General features: G+C 44.2%; 1 protein-coding gene across 3 annotated transcripts in view; it reads right to left on the bottom strand.

The window, feature by feature from the left end:
• The window catches only part of CD274 (CD274 molecule), a 293265-nt gene that overhangs the window by 92683 nt on the left and 179951 nt on the right, over positions 1 to 20631 (bottom strand). For 2 of the 3 annotated variants that reach the window (XM_086961494.1, XM_086961495.1), the window contains exon 5: positions 19960 to 20073. The exons of the other annotated variant lie outside the window; for it this stretch is intronic. In XM_086961494.1, the coding sequence (XP_086817620.1) occupies positions 19960 to 20073 (114 nt within the window). The remainder of the gene's footprint in view (positions 1 to 19959; positions 20074 to 20631) is intronic. 3 annotated transcript variants of the gene reach the window in all.

Raw genomic sequence — 20631 nt, 5'->3', positions numbered from 1 at the left:
CCTGGAGAGTCGCACAACCAAAGGCACCGGGGCAGAGCGCGTCAAAAAAGTACAATACCGCAAACAGTCTCAATAAAATGGCCTGATCAGCGCCTCATTCCTGCCCCACTTGTGCGTTAGTGCCCATCGAGTAGCAAGTATGAAAACCACCTCCCACCCCGCCGGCTCCCCCAACGATTCAGCTGTGATCCGGTCCTCCCCCCATCCACGATAACAACCTCCTCACCAGCAGTACATGAGGCATATGTCCCACCATCTGGTACCGTTAACACCCGTGTAGTTCAAACTTTTCTCGCCCTGCGAGGTAGCTCTGCGGTACCGGGCTGCAGTGTCCCCTTCACGATGAAAAAGTTCCAAACCGCCCAGCATGGCCCTCTAGTCCTGTTCATCCAGATTCGATGTCGAGCCAGCGTCGTCTTCCTGGCTTTGCCTGGCCTCCTTTCGCTCCCGAGTCCAAGTCTTCCGGGATTTCTGGAGTTCTTTAGGGTCCGTAAAGAAATACGATCACCCTCCTGTGTTGATGCGTAGCTTGGCGGGGTACAGCATCGCGTAGTCGAGTCCCAGAGTACGAAGTTGTTTTTTATACGGCGCGAACTGTCGTCTCTCCTCTTGTACCTTAGCTGTAAAGTCCGGGTAGAGGGAGATGTCCATACCCTCGTGTTGAAGTTTGCCCTTTTCCCTCGCCAATCTCAAGGCAGTGTCTCTGTCGCGGTAGTTAAGCAGCTTCGCGATAATGGGGCGAGGTGGCGCGCCAGGTTGCGGTTGTGGGCCCAACGTGCGGTGGGCCCGTTCCACTATGAACATGGGGGAAAAGGCCTCCTCTCCGAGCAGTAATTTCAGCAGTTTTTCTACGAAGAGTTCCATCTTCCCCGTCTGCGTTGTTTCCGCCACGCCTGTGATACGGATGTTGGATCTGCGTGAGCGCGCCTCCAAGTCCTCTGTTTTATCACGAATAACTTGCAAAAGTCTATCACACTGCTTCCTATCTTTGTCCCACTCTGTCTGGGCTTCTTCGGCCTCGGTGAGCCGGCGCTCCGCCATGTCCAGGCGCTCCGCATGCTTGTCCACTCGCTCCGCCATGCGGTCCATTCGGTAGGACAAAGCGTCTATCTTAGTGCCCACAGACGCAATACTGTCTTGGATGCCCTTTTCCATTGCGGCCAACATGTCTCGGATCTCCGTGGATGCTGGGGTGGACGCCGTGGCCCCTTTCGGGGATGTCTCCGGAGCCGCTGCTTCAGACCCTTTCGGTCGGCGCCGTTCAAAGGAGAGCTTCGCCTGGGCAGCGTCGTTTTTCCCGATTATCCGTCCCTGCTGCGGAGGGGTCCAGGGCAAGGGGGCAACTTCACTATCAGCAGGCCGCGAGGGAAGTACAGGAGGTGCTTCAGCCAGCGGCACACTGCCGCTAGATACCAAGTCTGGGCCGAGGGTTCGATGCAGCCAAGATGGCGCCCGTTATGGCAGTCGCATTGCTTCCGACCACTTCAGCAAGGTCCGCACTCTCCATACGCAGGGTGTAGCCAGGTCTTCAACGCCAGCTCCAGGTTTCTCCTCTCCACCGCGGCGGGAGGGCGCAGGGATAGCAGGTCCCCTCGGTGGGGAACCAGATCAGCGATCGCTTCAATGTGACGATCGTTCCACCTCGTGTTTCGGGTGCTCAGTGTCCTCTCTGCCGATGGCCCTCCACTGGGGAGAGTAAGCTGTTCAGACGTGTGGCAGTCACATACGATGTGCGGGAGGTCGCCTCATCAAAGGATATATCCAGATGTTATTCCAGTCGGAGGTCAGCCCGGCCACTCCCGACTCTGAGACTGCACGTCAGGCAACGTCACCCGGCCACCTCTCCAGGATAGTGCGTGGCTTCGGGCCCAGTCCTCTGCGGCCGAGTCGCAAGGAGTCGCTCTTCAGAAAATGCGGAGTGGCTCGCCAGCAAACGCCCAAAAAGATCCCCAATAGAATCTAAGGGTGCCAGCGGGCATATGAGAGCTCACTATGGCATATAGGACACAATTTAGGATAGATTATCAGGATTATTTCGGGGCTAGGTGAGGAGCCGAGAGCTCACGCGTCCGCCATCGACGCCGGCTAGCTCCGCCCCCCCTTCTATCGCTGAGGAGTTAGAAACAGGTTGGGCATACGGCTGATACTAGGGGAAGGGGGCCTGTTTTAAGGTTGGGCTAATGTGATGAATCTGGAAGAATAAAGAGAAAACAGGAGAAAAAAAGATTGAAACTGCGTATTTGGCTTCTGTCAAGCTCTACCATTGAGCTATTTGCAGAGCCCGTGCGGCCTTCTATGCGACGGAATTCCGCAACAGCCACAACCCTTCGAAGACCATCTTCAAAGCCCTTAAAAATCTGATGGCTAAGAGAGCGGTTCCGCAAGTGGATGGTTCTACCTCCCATTGTGAGACCTTGGCCGCTTTCTTCTTGGAGAAAGTTAAGACAATTTATCAGTCGTTTCCTAGCACGACGCTGCCACTTATTCCTCAGAATGCCCCAAGCAGCTGCCTGGCATTACACTCTCTCCCTACTCTTTCCTGGGATGGGTTTGTCAAGTTGGCACAACGAGTCAAGTCCGGTTCTCCTGCGGACCCGCTCAGACCTGCCCTCTTTAGAGATCCTTCTTTTCAGGGGCGCACTGTAGTGTGTTCGCTGATTAACCTCTCCTTGACTTCAGGTACGGTTCCTGCCAAGTGGAAGCAGGCGGTGGTTTCCCCGATCCTGAAAAAACCATCATTGGATCCTTTAAAACCGGAAAACTACCGCCCGATTTCATTGCTTCCTTGGCCGGCCAAAGTCATGGAGGCTCATGTCAACCTGGCTCTGTCCGAGCATATGGCCCGGGCCAATGTCCTCGACCCTACGCAGAATGGGTTCCGTGCTGGTCACAGCACGGAGACCGCCCTTCTGGCCATGGTAGAACATCTGCGGAGTGTGTTGGATGCAGGTCAAATGGCAGCGCTTATTTTATTAGACCTTAGTGCTGCCTTTGACACGGTGTCCCATCGCATCCTTCAACACCGCCTGGAGAACATTGGCATCTGTGGCTCTGCTCTGCAGTGGTTCCGCTCCTTCCTAAACGATCGCTCCTTTTGCGTTGCCACCCCTCCTTTTCAGTCCAAATTCCATCAGCTGGACCTGGGGGTCCCTCAGGGCTCCTCGCTGAGTCCCACGCTTTTCAATCTGTACGTTGGCTGATGTCGCCAGGCAGTGGGGCCTAACCATGGTCTCGTACGCCGACGACACACAGCTAGCGGTCACGATCAGCGGGGATGCCGAACAGGATGCCCCCAGGTTCCGAGATGGGCTGAGAGAGGTGGCCAGCTGGATGAATAACAACTGTCTCCAGCTGAACGCGAAAAAAACTGAGGTGATGATCGTTGGGAGGGGAGCGCATCGCTGGGGGGACATCTGGTGGCCTCTGGAGTTAGGGCCGGCCCCTACACCAGTGATGGAACTTAGAAACCTGGGAGTGTGGCTAGACCACACCCTTAGCTTCACTACCCACACTAAGAGAGTGGCGGCATGCTGTTTCGGTGTCCTGCGTGGGCTAAGGCCGGTGCTCAAATTTTTTGATGCTCCGACGAGACAGTTGGTTATCCAAGCGACGATTATCTCCCAGCTGGACTATGCCAGCTCGCTCCTGCTGGGAGTTAACCAATCTGAGATCGCTCGCTTGCAGCGCGTTCAGAACGCAGCTGCGAGAGCAGTGGTGGGTCTGCCGAGGTCCTGTCCCACTTCCAATACTCTGCGGTCCCTTCATTGGTTACCAATCAAAAGCTGAATCCACTTCAAGGCCCTTAGCCTTGCTTTTAAAATTTTAAAAGGATCGGCACCTGAGATCCTCAATAATCTCTTATCCGCCTATGTCCCGACTCGCTCTCTCAGATCTCTTGGGCAGTCCCTCGCGGTTATCCCGAGGTTTAGGCTTAGCCGGATGGGCGGTCGTTCTTTTCGTGTGAGAGCTGCGGCTCTCTGGAACTCTCTCCCTTTGGAAATCCGCCTGTTAGAGGATCTATTAGCATTTCGTAGGGGCGTGAAAACGTACTTGTTTTAATTTCTCCTATACTGACTCCTGCACTTTTCTGTTTCCTTTCTGCGTTGTGTTATGTTCACCTTTTCCTTGCGCCAGGACGCTCCTTAGCTGGAGCATCTGTGCGCAAAATATATGATAATAACATAACATAACATAACATAACATAACATAACAAATGAACTATCACTGCAGGTCAACTATTTATTTCAGGCAAGACATATAATGGGTTGTGGCAGTGGCTCGTCTTTTCGTCAATTGATCAGGTCATTTTGTGGTTGTATTTACAAGAAAAAGATATGCTGTGACCCTCTTAACCCTCTTATATGTGCACGCTCATCAGTTTAGCAAAAATAATGGTGCTTATTTGGTTTAGCTCGACATAGACACTCAAGTACCATACATATAAATCTTACAATAGTTTGACAAAGTTTGGTAAAGTACAATGCAGAGATAAGAAACTCACTCGCCTTGACTATTGTCGTAGAGCAAGTTTAGTTTGAGGAACAGAAAAAGATGGTAAAGGTTGCATGCCGGGATTCTGTGTTTTTGACTGAGCCCATACCGCCACTTAAGAGGTGAATCAAGCGTCCTCTGGGCCCCTTCTTATCGTTGAAGGCCTACCAGGTTGTAAGACCTTATGACAGTGCAGGAGCCGAACTTGGCGCCTTCTGATACTCATTTCTCCAGCATTCTGGGAATAATTATTTATTAAGGGGCAAGAAAGGTAGAGAAAAAGAAAAAAGAAAAAACACGCCTTGTTTCTATTTATATACTTTACGCATAATTGGATTGAATCTGGGGCAAGTATATTTGCATGGCTCTTATTTGATGACTCTCCCCCGCGATTCTTAATACATCTACTATCTGTCTGGTATAACACACGCAGCAGAGTTTATGCCCTGACGAAGTTCCGCCAAAGGAGCGAAACGCATTGGCTGTGTGTTTTATCTGGTATAATTACCACAATAAAGAAGATAACTATTTGGACTAAAAGCATTGTCTCTGAGATATCTCAATGAGTGCGCCTTCCGTCATTTGTTAAAAGTATTTTGATCAGGAATTGTGCCTTGGGACGACAGGCACTGGAAGGGTGCAGCACCCCGATAATACTAATTACACTATTGTCTTGGTCGTGCTTAACCTTGGTCAGGTTGTCCTGTTCGTTTTTCCTTAACTTGTATAGTAAAATTTGACGAGAGTGGTACAAACCAACACATTTCAGCAATTGAGAATGGAAGCTAAGCCATCGCCGCTCGCAAAGTCAAGTTGGAACTTTGTAAATCAAAATTTTAAAGCATATGCCCATCTAAAAATGGGTGATAAACATGGATGTATAGTGGATAAGACCTCTGTAGATTTGAGTGAAGGTAATTCACAAGCTAACTATACCAACGTCAGGAATATTGGAATCGATACGTGAAATAGTAATGGACCACTCCAACTAGTCTTTTCTGTCCTCTCTAAAGCTATAGGGTCCTCTCTTGTCCTCTTCACCTCAATTGGCTTTGCTTCTATATAACTCAGAGTATCGAGAATTGCAAGTAGTGACAGATCAATCTTCAAGTACTGTTTGAGATCAGTCCCATGGTTTACAGTTGAGAGATCATGCTGTGAATACAACAGGGGACAGACTCCATTCCCTGTCATCTGCAGATTTTGATATAGGTTCCTCCTCCACTTCCTTATTGTTACTTTAAGTTCTTCTCTTAATGTAGGGAATGTTTCAGAGGATTTTGAAAGCTTTATTTATGGTCACCAAGAACCAACAAAGTTGGTCAAGTGTATTAAAGGATATATCTGTGGAACTGCAAATAATCAATAGGTGTTTGCCTACCTTAATAAGGACCTCAATGCCCTATGTCAAGCACAGTTAAAAGAGGATGTAGTTGAAGCAACCACATCTGAAGAGTTACATGCAAGGGAAATAAGAATAAAAAGTTAAATCAAACACTTTGATTCATTTAAACTATGTAAATGATGCAGATCATGTTCTTTTACCTGTATTTATGTAGAGGCAACCAATGTTGGTTAGAAGAACTCTGCCAAACTATGGGCCTTTAACATTTTGACCTAATCAAATACTGTCTTTATATAGAGCCAAGAAAAAATGTGGATGTTCTCTAATAAAAGTAAAACAGGATAAGTTACCTACAAATATGTGAAAGGTCCCAGTTATTAATTCGGATTATAGGGAAACAGCCTTTACAACGCAGGCTGAGCCACGTGTGCTGTTTCCCTGCAAGCGGATCCACGCTTGCCGTAACCAATTATATGCCTGAACCATGCATATGTGTGGTTAAGGCAGTGCGTGGTCTATATGCTGGGATGGACGAGCACAGGAAGAGGAAGGAACTAGAGAGGACACAGTCAGGTAAGTGGGGCTGGGTATTGATTTTGGAAGGTGGGTGGTAGTGTTTAATGGTTGGAGCAGTTTTCATGGCTCGGGGATGGGACATAGTGTTAAGGGCTCAGGTGGGTGGTAGGGGTTGTTTCAGGGCTCAGGGAGGGTCAGGGTAGTGTTTAGGGCTCGTGGTAATATATAGGGCTTGGGTGGGTGTTGGGGTAGTTTTTAGGGCTCTGGAGTCAGATAGTTTTTAGGACTCAGGGCGAGGGAGCTGGGATATGAGCTTTACCACGCATTCTTTTAGCAGTTATGCATTTACAATGAATTTTGTGGTAAAGGCAAGCATGATAAAGGCATGCACGGTCAAGAAATGCATTGTTCAGATGCATTAGTTGTACGGTCAGCGTTGTAGAGTCACGTGTGGTTATGCCATGCGTGTCTCTGTCATACAACCCAGATTATATGATGAAGAAAAAACAAGAGTATTTTCTCTACTTTGATTGTAAAGTTAAAATCTGCTCCCAGAAGTCAAATGAATAATAAGGGTAGTAGGGATCATATTGAAATAAACATTGGCAAAAGAAAAAAAAACATTATGTTTAAAGTGGTTAATATATATACAAATTTCAACTAAATAGAATCTGGTCATGGGAAGTTATCCCCAATGTAATAGAAGATCATATTGAGCATAATACAGATCTGGATTGACATTTTTATATTTGTCGAAAGAGGAAGAAAAGCAAAATAACTTCACTTACTGGCCAGATCCAAAATTCTCGTTATTGAAACAAATTCCTGAGATTGCTGATTTAAATTTAAAAGATGTTAAAACAATAGGGTTTGTTGAATCCACAATTTGAAGTGAGTTAACAAAAACCTTTTTTCTTTCAGTATATAAAAAACTTGATTGTAAACCCATCTGATGCAATTGTAGAAATAAACCCCAAATCAGAGCTCCTACTACATCATAATATTTGTAAACAGAGTCAAAGTCAGATATTAAAACAGTAATGCAGGGGGTTTTAAAAGGAAACCATACCATTCAAGGACAATGGGAGAATTATCAATCCAAACACCAGCTCCATCCCAGTCAAAGAATCCTTCAAATTTTAATAAATAATGACTCTGAAAGACATTGGATGAAAATAACATATAAAAACCTGGAGCAAGACTGCTATACTATCTTTTCTGATTATGATGTTTGCCCTTTGCCTTCACATTTTAATAATGTAAGAATTAGGAGCTCGCATGCAAACTTACTTTGCTGAGTTGGAATGTGTATGGTTTAAACAATTAACCGCTGCGCAAAATATGCCGCAGTGAGGGCGTTATTGCGCAGATTGCGTGATTGCGTGATTGCGCAGGCGGGGCCGCGTCAGCCAACGGACGTGCGCAGCACTACCGAGGTAGTGCTTGCGACGGAATTGGCCGATGAACTCACGCAACAGATTAAACAAGGAATGGCATATGAGTTTAATGTTCAAGCAGTTCTATATCTTAATGGTCCAGGAAACTTGGTTGTGAGAGAGCCTCATTGTAGAGGGACTTATTGCACTTTGTGTAAATGGATGCTAGGTAGGTGATGTAGGACCCTTGTGAGGTCTACTGTCACCCCAGTTTCTTTAAAAATTGCAAAGCATACCTTTATGATTAATGGTAATAGTTAATGGGTTCAGGTAAGTGCAGTATATTGGAGCAAAGACTATGATGAAAAGGAAACTTTGTTTACATATACAGAAGTAAGGATAAGAAATGATCAATTCTTAATATAATTAAAGAAGTAGTCTTCATTATAAACTAAGGGCCTGATGTAGGTGGCTCATTACCGGTCGCTAAACGAAATTCTGTAAATTTCAGGCTTACCGACCGGTATTTAGCCATTTGCTATGTAGGTGATAATTTGGTAAATATCGAATCGGTATTTACCAATTCAGTAAATACTGAATCATTATTTACCGATTCGGTATTTACCGAATCGGTAAATGGCATGTAGGAAGCACTTTTAAGAGTGCTTATGGGCTCTAAGGATTCGTTATTTACCACCAACTATTAGTTGGTGGTAAATACCGAATACCTTTGAAAATGCAAATCTGTGCATTTTTAACAGTGCCATGTGGCAGACATACATGCTCCTAGTGTGCACACAAGCATATTCAGGGGTGCAACAGGGTGTCAATGTGACACCCTGCCACCCTTGAATGTTACCCTATTTTACCAAATCAGTATTTAGAGATTCAGTAATTCACATTCTCCAGGCCCATAGGAATGAATGGGAATTACGGAATTGGTAAATACCGATTTCGGTAAATACCAAATCGTACCGATTCGGTAATACTTACCGAATAAATACCTACATCCCATTTACCGATTCTAAAATACTGAATTGCCCTAAGTTGAGTATGACTATCCTCAGGCAATTTTGGTTAAGGTAGAAACTTTGGATATGAATATGATATCAACTAAAATGAATGATGCATTAAGTGACTTACTCGAGCTACATATTGCCCCCACTAAAAACCTTCTTCCCAGTGTGTGTACATATGTGCAAACAATATATTTGCAGATGGTTAGCAAAACAATTGAATGGTCTGTCTAAAGGGGCATTGTACCCTTGATTCTCCGACCAACAAACTTTCGTCATGCCACCCAAATGTGTCCAATAGACTATAAATATGAAAAAATATGGCACTTTCAGTTCATAAACAATTTATACCTATTAAACATGAGGGTGTGAACGCTGGGCTTTGCAAGTGTCCCTCCTAACACAAAAGAAGAACTAATGTTTTACAGAGTTTTACCATTAGGGAGTGACTATCGTAGGATACTGACTGCACAATTGGGTATCTCACATATTCAAATATTGCAGGAGTGTCACATTTATTGTTGTAAACATGGGACATGGACACCCCACTGCTATTTCCGCTGGGTCTGATAGCAGCTACACTGCAAATATTAAGTGGATTCTTGAGGTGGCTTGAGGAGCCAGGATAGTTAGCGACTTTCTTGGTGCTCAACTGGCTACGCCCTCTGAACAGGGCTGCTTTAAAGCTTTGAAGCATGGGTAAAGTAGACATTTGCTCTGGGCTCCAGTCTTGCATGGGCCCCCAGGGTAGTTCAGTGCAAATAGAAGTTGAGTGTTAGCTAACTGAACCATCTTGATGGCTACATATTCTATTCTATTCTTGCAAGGAAGAGGTGTGGCGCAGCGGCTAGGGTGACTGACTCCCGAATCTGGGGATTACGGTTCGATCCCTGGCACCAGCGGCAGAATAGCCCAGCACCTTGTGACTCTGGGCAATAGCTTGCTTAATCTTCCCGACGGCCCCCAGCGCCTAGAGACCCTTACGGGTGATTGTGCGCTTTACAAATGTGGATTATTATTAATAATACCACTATGGTGTTCCAGAAAAAAATTAAAGACCTGGCTATTCCTTGCTTCTAATCCTTTTGATAAACCTCTTTCAAGGTATGTTGAATTGTAGAATGCTCTGCAGTAATGAAAACTCTGTGATATGTAGGCCAATGAATTCAACGAAAAACAAATGATTTACAAATAAAATGCAGAAATGCATCTGGACACACTGTTATTCCTCAATGCTAAATCCATTGTATTGTAATGATTGCTGGTTCTGGTTATATGATTACTGTATCAGGGTTATACTGCAAAAAACTAACCAGAGAGTTCTAAATAGTGACCCCCAAAATCTGTATTTGCTCAAGGCCTCCAAACCTCTTATGATGGCACTACATTTCTGGCAAAGGATGGAAGATCATGATTGGGCTCAGGAAGCGAAGCGAGGTGGGCCATTGCATCAGTCCTTAGGGAAAGATTTAACTGAAGAGGCATAGTGCAACACTGGGAAGGTGCGTGTAAGTGGTATTAGTGTTATAACTTTGGGTAATAATAGAAATTTACTCATACAGCCTCCCATTATGTATTGTGAGCTTATGCTCAAACTCATAGCCCATATGTGTTATTGCTTCCTTCCATGGGAGAAGAACTTGTCTATTTTCACTCTAAAGAAAACACTTTTACAAGGAATGGGAAAAGTGATTGATGAGGTACTGTACATTTGTAATGCATTGAAGGTGTGAAAAAGGTCTCCTTAAATTGTGCTGGCTTTCTCTGCAAAAGGACTTAACTTTTAAATGCATGAAAAATTTGGGCAGCAGAAAAAGACTTTTCAAAATGTATTGTCTCTCTAAATCTCAATTTTGGTGAACATTGCACAAGCGTAGTAACACAGGCTTTTACTGGCATATCTGATGAATGTGCACTATAGAAACAAGTACACACAAATAGGGACAAATTCAAAAGCTGCACTTTGTAGTTGATTTAAAAGCACTACAATAGTACTACTCAGGTACTGCAAAATGCTATTAACAAACCTATGTGGGGAAACATATGCACTCGCCTCTCCTATCTTTACTTTACCCCGGCTGCAGTATCCGTTTTCGTTCTAAATGTGGGAGGAATTGGAAAGAATGTCTGTTAAGGGAGGAATACTTACTACTCAGGGCCCGATTCTGATGTGGTTTGGTAAACTTTCCGATAGAATAGGTTTGAGAATGATTTCTGACAAAATCGGATTGGGAGAGTCCAACCAACCGCGCACGATGCATCCGGATGCTTCCAGATACGATTCGGTCGGATTCCCATTGACTTCAATGGGAGCCTTTGTTCCGACCGAATGCATAGGCTCCTATTGAAGAAAGAGGTGGTTGGGGAAAATCGGGCACCCCCTGGTGCCTGCCACATGGTACCCCCAAAGGCCCGATTGGGAAGGCTCCAAGTGCAGGGGGGCCCACTAAGGGCCCCCAAAATCTGATTCCAACTGCCGATTTGAGTAGGACTGCATGATTCGGAAAGGCTGTCCAAATGCAGCATCGTACTCGGTCATTTGGAAACGCGGCCTGTAGAGACATACGGTTCTGCTGCGTACGGCTCAGTCATTCTAAATGCCGTCGGGTTCGGATTAGGGTATTAAAAACACCTAACTCGTGTCGTACTCAGTTGGTTGGCAACTTTTCCAAGTCGGTCGAAAAGACACGTTCCCGATCCGATTTGGACGGAGCAAATTCTGTTAGGAGGCCTTCCTAACCACATCGGAATCAGGCCCTAAGTGGGGTTCTTAGGGAGGTCAAGGATACATTTAGGGAGAGGCAAAAAGGTGTTTTGAGAATAAATGCAATTATAAACCCCACACACAAAAGAGTAAGTTCACTGCTATTTACAACTGCACTTCTAAACTTATGCAGCCAAAATAAAATCCCAAAAAGTCATACATTTACTCCAGCCCAGCTTTGGGGTAAGTCCAGCCCCACACATAGCCACTCATGTGCTGCAACACACTCCCATAGAAAATAATATGTGCATGGACTTAAAATTACACTTCATAGTATATAATGTTGAAATACATTATTTCAAATGTTAAATTACATATAAATATATTATTTATTTAAACTTTATTTTAAAATTTGGATTAACAAAAATGTAATACAAATTTTAACTTTAAAAAATAATTTAAAATAATTAAACTAATAAGGTTAATAAGATTTACTAAATAGTAGTTTATTATAAAAATGATTGCGAGGATGGGATCTTGTAAAGTGTAAACATTTTATTTACTTAACTATTTAGTTAACTAATTTGATGTGTTAAGGCGCTGTAACATTCAATTTGTTTAGATCTATGTGAATAATTTTTTGAAGTTTAAAAAAATAAATCTTTTTATTAACATTTTTCAACTATGCTCACATTACATTATGATACGCACAATTAGGCAACAGTGGTGCGGTTATTCAACCAGTGGACATGCCGCTTGCCTATGGCAGGGACACCAGAGGTGTTAGTCCCCTTGTCTTTGCTGTAATGCGAGTCCGAGGGGAACTGGGAGGGATGAACTGGGGATGCATTGCGGGGGGGAGGGGGGAGGTCAGGGAATGAGGATCGTGGAGGATGTCCGGGTCGTGTCAGCTACAATCTGTTAGTGGGGTCTTGTATTGTTCATGGGGGCTATCAGATAGAGAGCGTCACTAGGCACAGCAGAGAGAGCAGCGCACAGCGGTGTGCCCATACAACACCAGAAGGCTTGGGGCTCGGGGGCTGCAGTATACATACTCTATTGTGAGGTCTGTGCCGCCGGGACTGTAGGATCACGTTGAGTGAATAATTTTTTTAAGTTAATGTGCATTTTTGTTTAACACTAAAATATTACATCGTTTTTAAATAATTAATAAACTTTATTATTTTTCTCTATGCTGTATTTTATGAAGGATTCCTCCCTGGTGGTAAAGGCCTTCGCTCACACAAGGTGCCAATAGTAACTTTACACTCATACATCCTGTTCTAGCAAGCTCCAGACCCAGTTTTGATGGGCTGCAAACAACTAAATCAGCACCTAATAGTAACTTTACATTTGGAAATCTTGAACGACAAAAAAAGTGTAAAGTTTATACAGGGTGCAGTAGCAAATTTACACAGGAGTAAGTCGACATGTGTAAAAATGTACCTTTCTGGATAGGCCTCACAAAAAAGTTATCCCTGATATTATCCTATATTGTAATGCCAATAGGTCTGGCTTTAAACAAATGTTGTATGGTAATCTGAAGCATTACAAGTAAATACCATGGGAAAGAAAATGCATTTTTGTAGAAGGGAAGAAGGATAAAATAATGTTGGTATCAGTTAAAAGGTCAGGTGAAAGTTGCACTGTCAAGGGAGAGCTAAAACTAAAACTAAAAATCCATGAAGATTAATGACTGCCCTACTCCCATCTGTGCTGCTGCCAGAGAAAAACAACATAAATGATCTAGTTATCTAAGGCAATTTAATAGCAATCCAATGTCATATGTGTGCCCATAAAAGTCCAACTCAGGCAGCTGGATTAATAAAGAAAATGCTCACAGGTGTGTGAAGAGCTTAACCAAAACATGTACTCCAGACCGCCAACATGTGGTTGCAGCTAATGTCCCTCTTTAGTGATGCTCACATAATTGTCTGGTGACAGCTGTGCTGTCAAACCAGACCATAAAAAGCATGATTTCTCTATGAAATACTCTCACAGGCCATGTATCCGCTCCCTCATTTAGAAACAAGTAGATAGTGTTGGGATCTGTAAACATGTCCAGTTATTAGGTTTCGAAAGATTTGTTCTACTCTGCCCCAATAAGAAACAAATCTAGAGGTCGATTATGATGGCGGACGGATTGCCTCCGCAGGGCTGGCGGGGGCAATCCGTCCGCCATTCTCACTGCAATGACCCCCCGCCACATTAGGATGGCTGGGGGTCCGCGGCGGACGGCAAGACCGTCCGCCGCTTTTCCGCCGGTCGCCTTCGCAACCGGCGGAAAAAGTGCTCACATATGGTGGCGGTGTCTGCGAGACACGGCCAACCAGATTATGATGCTGGCGGTCCAATGCCTTTCCACGGCGGCATTGCCGCCGTGGAAAGGCATACTGTCTTTTCTTTGGGGGCCAATTGTGGGCCTCCAGGGTGAAGGGGGGTGGGGGGTGCATATGGGGGGTACCTATGGTACCCCCTGCAGGTGCATGCACAATGCGGCAGGCACCGCACGGTGCCTGCCGCTTTGTGCATGCAAATGCACAGCATGCATTTTTAACTTTGCGGCGGGTGCTGCTTAAAGCAGCACCCGCCGCAATGTTAAATATACGGGATGTGTTCGCCAGGGTGGCGGTCACATCCTAATTCCAAAGGAGGAAACGTCGCTGCCCCTGCGGACGGTCCCTCCACCTTGGGGTGGCGGACGGACGCAGGTCCGTCCGCCATCATATTCGACCCCTTAGTGTTCTGGTAATAAAGAGTGAAGCCCTGATAACACTATCGACTTGCGGTAATGTCGGAGATGTCTTTTGGGAGGCATCAGAGTAGAAGCACTGTTTCTGGTTAGTCTCAAGTTATGAGCTCCAGCCTTCACTGGCAGATGGTGAACATTTAAAGCGGTGGGGCATAAATAGCTTTCTTGAACTATAGCGAGCAATTAAGTAAACTGAGGGCCATATTTATGGCAAAGTGGTGTAGTGCAGCGAGTCACCTTGTTGCATTGCACTGCATCACCGGAGATGTCAGGAATGCGTTGTTTTAAGGCATATGGCTCATTCCTGTCCTTTCCCCATGCACTGACGCACAATGGGCTGCCTAGTACCAACGCAGGCACACTTGCACCATGTTGCAAGAGTACTTGTGTTGCATGCAGGATTGTTTTTGTTTGGGAAGGGACACCTTCCAGCACATAAACAATCCTTAGGGGCATTATCCTCTAGCTATGTATGCTGCAAAATGCAGCACACATAGAAAGGGGACGTAATGAGGAGAAATAAAGATATTTTTCCTCATTACACCTCTCCTGGCGAGGTGTATCTTTTTGGCACATTCCCAGGTTTACCAGGATTGGCAAAACTGGAAATGCGTCAAAAATCATGGCAGTTGTGTGGGAACACCCGTGCAACGTGCAAAGAACACCTCCCTTATGCAAAGCAATGCAACACAGCTATTTTTACTGCGTTGCATTACTCCAGATCTTTTAAGCCATTCAAAGCCACGCAAATTGGCTTAACATGGTGCAAGAGCAAGGCAAAACGTGTCAAAATATGGCCCTGAGTGGGCCGACCTACTTTGAAAAACAAGGACAAATAGTGTATTTTTCCACACACCTTTGACTTAAATTTTCTAGACATCCAGAGACAGTGATGGGGATTTAATGAAATGTTTTAACCATTATCTTCCCCACCATTGTTAGAATTTATCCTCTCTAAGACACCTTTAGAAAAGGATGTGAAAGCAGTGGAGATTTGAAAATAATGCCCCCTACCTGATCTGTTTTCTGATTATGGGGTGTTTTATTCATAGACATGTATACTGATTTTCTTATCAAGCAATACGATATTGATTCCTTCAAATATTGGACAAATATTAAACAATCACAGAAATCAGCAAACATCATCCAAATTAAATATTTTAAAATATGAAGAGGCTTGGTAAGCAATCTAAACAGGACGGAGGCACTACAATAAGCAATTCAAACAAGGCCTTAAAAAAGAAATCCCCTATCAGATCTAATGAAACTAGCCTGGTTCTCTTGAGACAAAATGAATATTGCCTGCACACTGCTGAGCAAATAAGAGGCAACTACAACCTTAGGCATCTCTAACATGCCAAGAACTATCATCACTAATGAAAATCTATGACATCAGGGCGGTCTACCAACAGGATTATAAAGCACGGTCCAAAACAGCCCCAGTTGGCAATGGCCATGATCCTGTCCTCCTCTCTCATCTGACACCAATGTCAACAATCCAAATTTCCATGCAATAACATAGGCGTTTGTGTGGGGCACAAGCTCAACACTGTCAACGTTTTAGCCATCCAAAGCTCCAGGCCCACAAACCTATAGTTATGTTTCTCGGGCTTACACCCGTGCATCAGCCCCAATAGAAATCTCATTGAGTTGCATGAATGACATCAGCAGTTATGATCGTAAGGTGGTCAGGGATGTCTTTGCAGAAAGGCTAATGGTGGGGGCATTCCCATATCATGTCATACAATGATGCCTCATGAGCCTGGAGAAGGCATACAAGAAACAAGGCCCATTCTATGTAAGTGGTAGACAGTGGTAGACAGTGATTATATGCAGATGAACAGTATAAGTTAGAAACTAGTTAGACATATGTCTCTAACCTAGCAGCCATTCCTACTCTGCTACTTCCTAAACTAGAACCCTATCCCATCTTCCTTTCAGTTCTTTCAATTCTTAACAATTTCCTCTATGAACCAGTAAAGGGGTTTGACTCATTTCTATGCCCTTCCCAGAAAAAACAGTGTTTGTAGTATTACGTGGGTGGTAGGTTCAACTAACTCACAACCTCAATTTAGTTTGGCCATGATGAGAACGCAGTGTGATTGAGAAATTGCCCTACCAGGATTTCGTAATTTTCTCTAATTTCAGAAAAGTTACTAATAGCCCTGAACTGTACAAATATTTTTTCAGCGGCAACACACACATTAGGGTGGAGGGGTGTCGCCTCCTTGCTACCAGTGCACCAAAAGTGAAAAATCAAACTGTAATAAAATGTATTAGTGCTTTATTTTTCACTGCTTCCAACCTGAGGAGTGATTGAGGACAGGGCCTTCACTCCACTAGTTTACACTGCGTAAGTCACTTTGGCCAGGGCCGGACTGGCCATAGCGGGCACCGGGTGTTTCCCCGGTAGGCCACTAGGGTGGGGGTTTTGGGCCCCTGGGGGGCCATTTTGTTACCGGGAGGTCGACAATGTCGGCCCCGGGTAACAAAATCGTCCGAATCTGGCCATCGCAAACTGCTCACCTGCACTCCCCCTGACCCCAAGGGGGGCCAGCTGAGCAGTTTGCCAGGGCTGGTTTCTGTTCTCAGTCCGGCCCTGACTTTGGCCAGCCGTCTTGAGATGGCCAGTCTCACATGTGCAGTGTAAACCTCTCCACCTAGCTCTCTTAAACAGCTGGGTGGAGATCAGGCACAGGAGGTGGCACATCAAGGCAGCCCACTTCAGCCAATCCTGATGCTGCTCATCTGCAGCAAGAGCAGCGTTGGGAATTGCAGAAGGGGGTTGCCTGAGGCTCCATGAGGTGCTGTCGCGCTGACTCCAGAAGAAAGAAGAAAACACAGAGAGCGAAACACAGGCAAGCACATTATAAAAAAATAATAATATCCTTTTGGCCCCCCACTTGGTTTGTCTCTCAGTTCCCCCAATGCCCCTCCAGCATTGACGGTCACCACCCGCCACTGAATATTTGATTCTCTCCATTCCCACTTCAACCCAGGTGACGGTACTGATCTGACTAACACTCTAAACATAGCGAAACACCATATTGGTAATTCAGGTAGAAAAGTCACTCCAAGACCACAACTCTTAAAGCACCTGTTCCAACAATACCTTGCAACTTGCAGCAAGTTCTGGCAAGATGAGCCAGGGACAAAATCCACTAACAAACCTTCAGCAAGTGTCTGTGGCCCAAAGCTTTGTGAACATATTGTGCTTCACCAATTCCTTCATACTGTAGCCAGTCCACCATCCACTGAAGTTGTGCTGCAAGTTAAAAGTGCCAGCACTGAGACCTTACTCCTCGACAGGCAAATATAATTTGTTCACAGCTCTTCTGTATCTACCTGCACCCCACAACTAGGGCCAGATGCATGTACAACTAATTGCAAAATGCTAGTCACAATTTACAAACAGTATTTTTGCTATCAGTGTGGTAATTTTCAAACCGACCAATGTACTAATAGGTCAGTTTGCAAATTATCGTTTCGTAGTGGGTTGCAATTTGACCTACCTCATGAATATTAATGAGACTGGTCACAAATTGTGACCCACTTGGAACCCCAGCCATCAGGATGGTGGCCTGCTGAGGTCTGCCATTGCTTTTAAATAAAGCAATTTAAAAAAAATGCAACCTGGTTCCCTTAAAGGAAAACGGGATGTGTTGAAATAAAAAAATGAAAAGTGATAATTTCATTTTTTAGAGTAGGCACTGGTCCACTTGATTGACCACTCTGAAAAAATGAAGGGGTCTCTTGATGACCCCGTCCCTTTTGCGAATGGCTAATCACCTCCTCTGAGGAGGTGGTAAAATATTATTGTTTTGTGACTGGAATTCGAGTGAAAAATATTAATATATGCCATTCCAATTCGGTAATTGAAACAGAAGAACTAAATATGCCCCTTCCAAATACTGAAACGTTATTTGGTTTGCAAATCCAATTTGCACTTCGGTAATGTGTTACTAAATCGCTATTTGGGGGTGATACATTAAAAAGCCTTTTTGCTGTCATAAACAACCAGATTCTGTGAATCAGGTGATTTACGAATGCAAAAATGCTTCTTGAATCTGGCAACAAGTAGAGTAGCATCATGCGAAGAGCCTTTAAAACACTGTGTCAAAGAATTACATGACTGTTGATTGATAAAGAGTTGCAAGAATCACAGAAGAAGTGCAATTTTGGGAAAGAACAGAACTATCGGCTGACACCACATCACTAGTGATATAACCAGCTACAACATCTTACGACCATCTATGATGGTAAGTCCGAACATCCAGATACCTGAAAGAGCACAACATGTGCACAGGCTGTTAAGAAAATTTGGCTATGCATGGTCACATAGCTTAGCATTTTCAAAATGCTTTAGCTTCTCTCTTCACTTCCTTTTTGTATCCAGTCCTGTCAAAATATATTCTTAGTCATATTTTACAACTGAGGTTCTACACTGAAAGCGAAGGGTGAACAAATCAAAAGTTATATAAATCTCACAAGCACAGGTGAGTGGAATTTGCGTGATCGCGTTACACAAATCTCTGCAAAACGGTAAAAAATCTCCGTCCGCGAACACGCAGAAATTCCGCGAACACGCGTAATTGCTTGTTCGCGATGCTTTTTTGCTGTTCGCAATTGCTGTTTGCATGCTCAGGGGGAAATATCTCGCGAACACGCATTTTGAGAACGCGAACAAGCAAAAAATTTCACGAAGTCACGGAACGCAGAATTTTGGGCAATTTCGCGTTCTCCGTGGAACGCGAAATTAACCAAATTCCGCAAGCGGAACGGAATTTACCACCCAGGCCTAGGCAATACACAGCAGAGCTTATATAACAAAGCTACAACTCAATTACTTAAAGAGCACAGGATCAGATGGAAGACAGATATGCCAATTTACAAACTGATGGCTCATGCATCAGAAGCAGTTTCATCAAAAACATTAATCAGTATAGATGATGAAATGACTCCAAACAAGTTATGAAGTAACAAACATAACCATAAGTACCCTCTGTTACCAAGAAACCAAAATCACCAAAGCCTCTCTTGAATTCAACATGAATTTACTATCTGTTATGAGCTTTAACTATAGGTTTACCCAAGTCGTTAAAATACAAGATTTTCATTTCAGTAGTCTTGCCCCAAAATATCGCATCATCCTAACTCTCAGGGGACAACTACTCGTGCGGGAAGGAGCGAGCTGCAGGGCCTGGAGACTGCATAACCACATGGCACTAGGACTCCCAATGGTATGAGTGACTTTGGTGCTCCCTCTTCAACCGTCCATCTCCAGAACCTTGGAAAGGTCTAAGATTCGCCTCCACAACACCCATGTGGAGGAACCACTGCTGACAGTTATACAGTTAAGAAACTGCTGCAGGGACTAGTATTACTGGTTCAGCAATTTCTGCCATATTTACTAGCAATGTTCATAAGCAGAGCCTTATTCATTGCAGTAGCAAGACACCTCATCAGTCACGCTTCCAAAGAATTAATATTTCACTATAAAAGTCGTATGTACAGTCAGAAAAGAAAACTTTTCTGAATTACTCCAGATTTGCAGCGTTTTATTGCTATAGTGTAAGACTATGCCATATGTTAACAACTGTAAATTGGTTGTGGACATGCATCAGAAACTAGCTAATTTCTAATTGATAATTTATAGGTTGTAGTTCTGATAATGTGCATACAAAAAGAAGAAGACTGTGTTGCTGGTAAAGGCTTACCCTTCAACAAGATGGCGTAAATAGATATTACTCATACATTACCATGAATCAGGCTTGATCCCACTGTTATTAGAAGAATTGTTACAATAAGGCTTCCAGCTAGCATCACTCCATAATAGCTTCTTTTATTTGGCCATAAAATATGATCCGTATCATCTAAACAGTAATGAAGGAAATAAAGATGTGAGAAATGGCTATGAAGGTGGGAAACATGTAATACATCTATGTTCACACTGAGCTCTGGACAATCTAAACTCTGTTCAAAGTGAATTCAGACAATGGGGGTGAAACAAATTGTTGACAGGATCCTGTGATAGCCTGGTGATTGCAATGTCTTTATGGAGGACTGCGCCGGAAGACTCTGGACTCTGATCAGTACAGAGTGCTACAACATAACAGTATAAGGAGAGCATGTATTCACCGTTTTATTTACTTATTTGTTTGTTTGTTTGTTACTTGAGCACTAGGTTGTAACAGAAATCACTTTGTAGTGCTGTTTGGGCATTGTATAGAGATCTTGGGAAACTCTGACCCCCTTCATCAGAGATCATTGGGACAGTTGTATGTTGAGGATGTGTCATTTGTTAGTTTCTCAGTTTCTGGAACTCATCGATTCATTTTGAGTTCTTTGTCCTTGGAAAAGAGGTCATACTCCTGGTGTCTTTGGGGGAGGATGATTGTTTTTCCTTGATAAAGGCAGGTGTTGGGCTTTTA

Source organism: Lissotriton vulgaris, chromosome 3_1 (genome assembly GCF_964263255.1).
Source record: "Lissotriton vulgaris chromosome 3_1, aLisVul1.2, whole genome shotgun sequence".
Taxonomy (NCBI): Eukaryota; Metazoa; Chordata; class Amphibia; order Caudata; family Salamandridae; genus Lissotriton; species Lissotriton vulgaris.
This window is presented reverse-complemented; position numbering and strand designations above follow the sequence as displayed.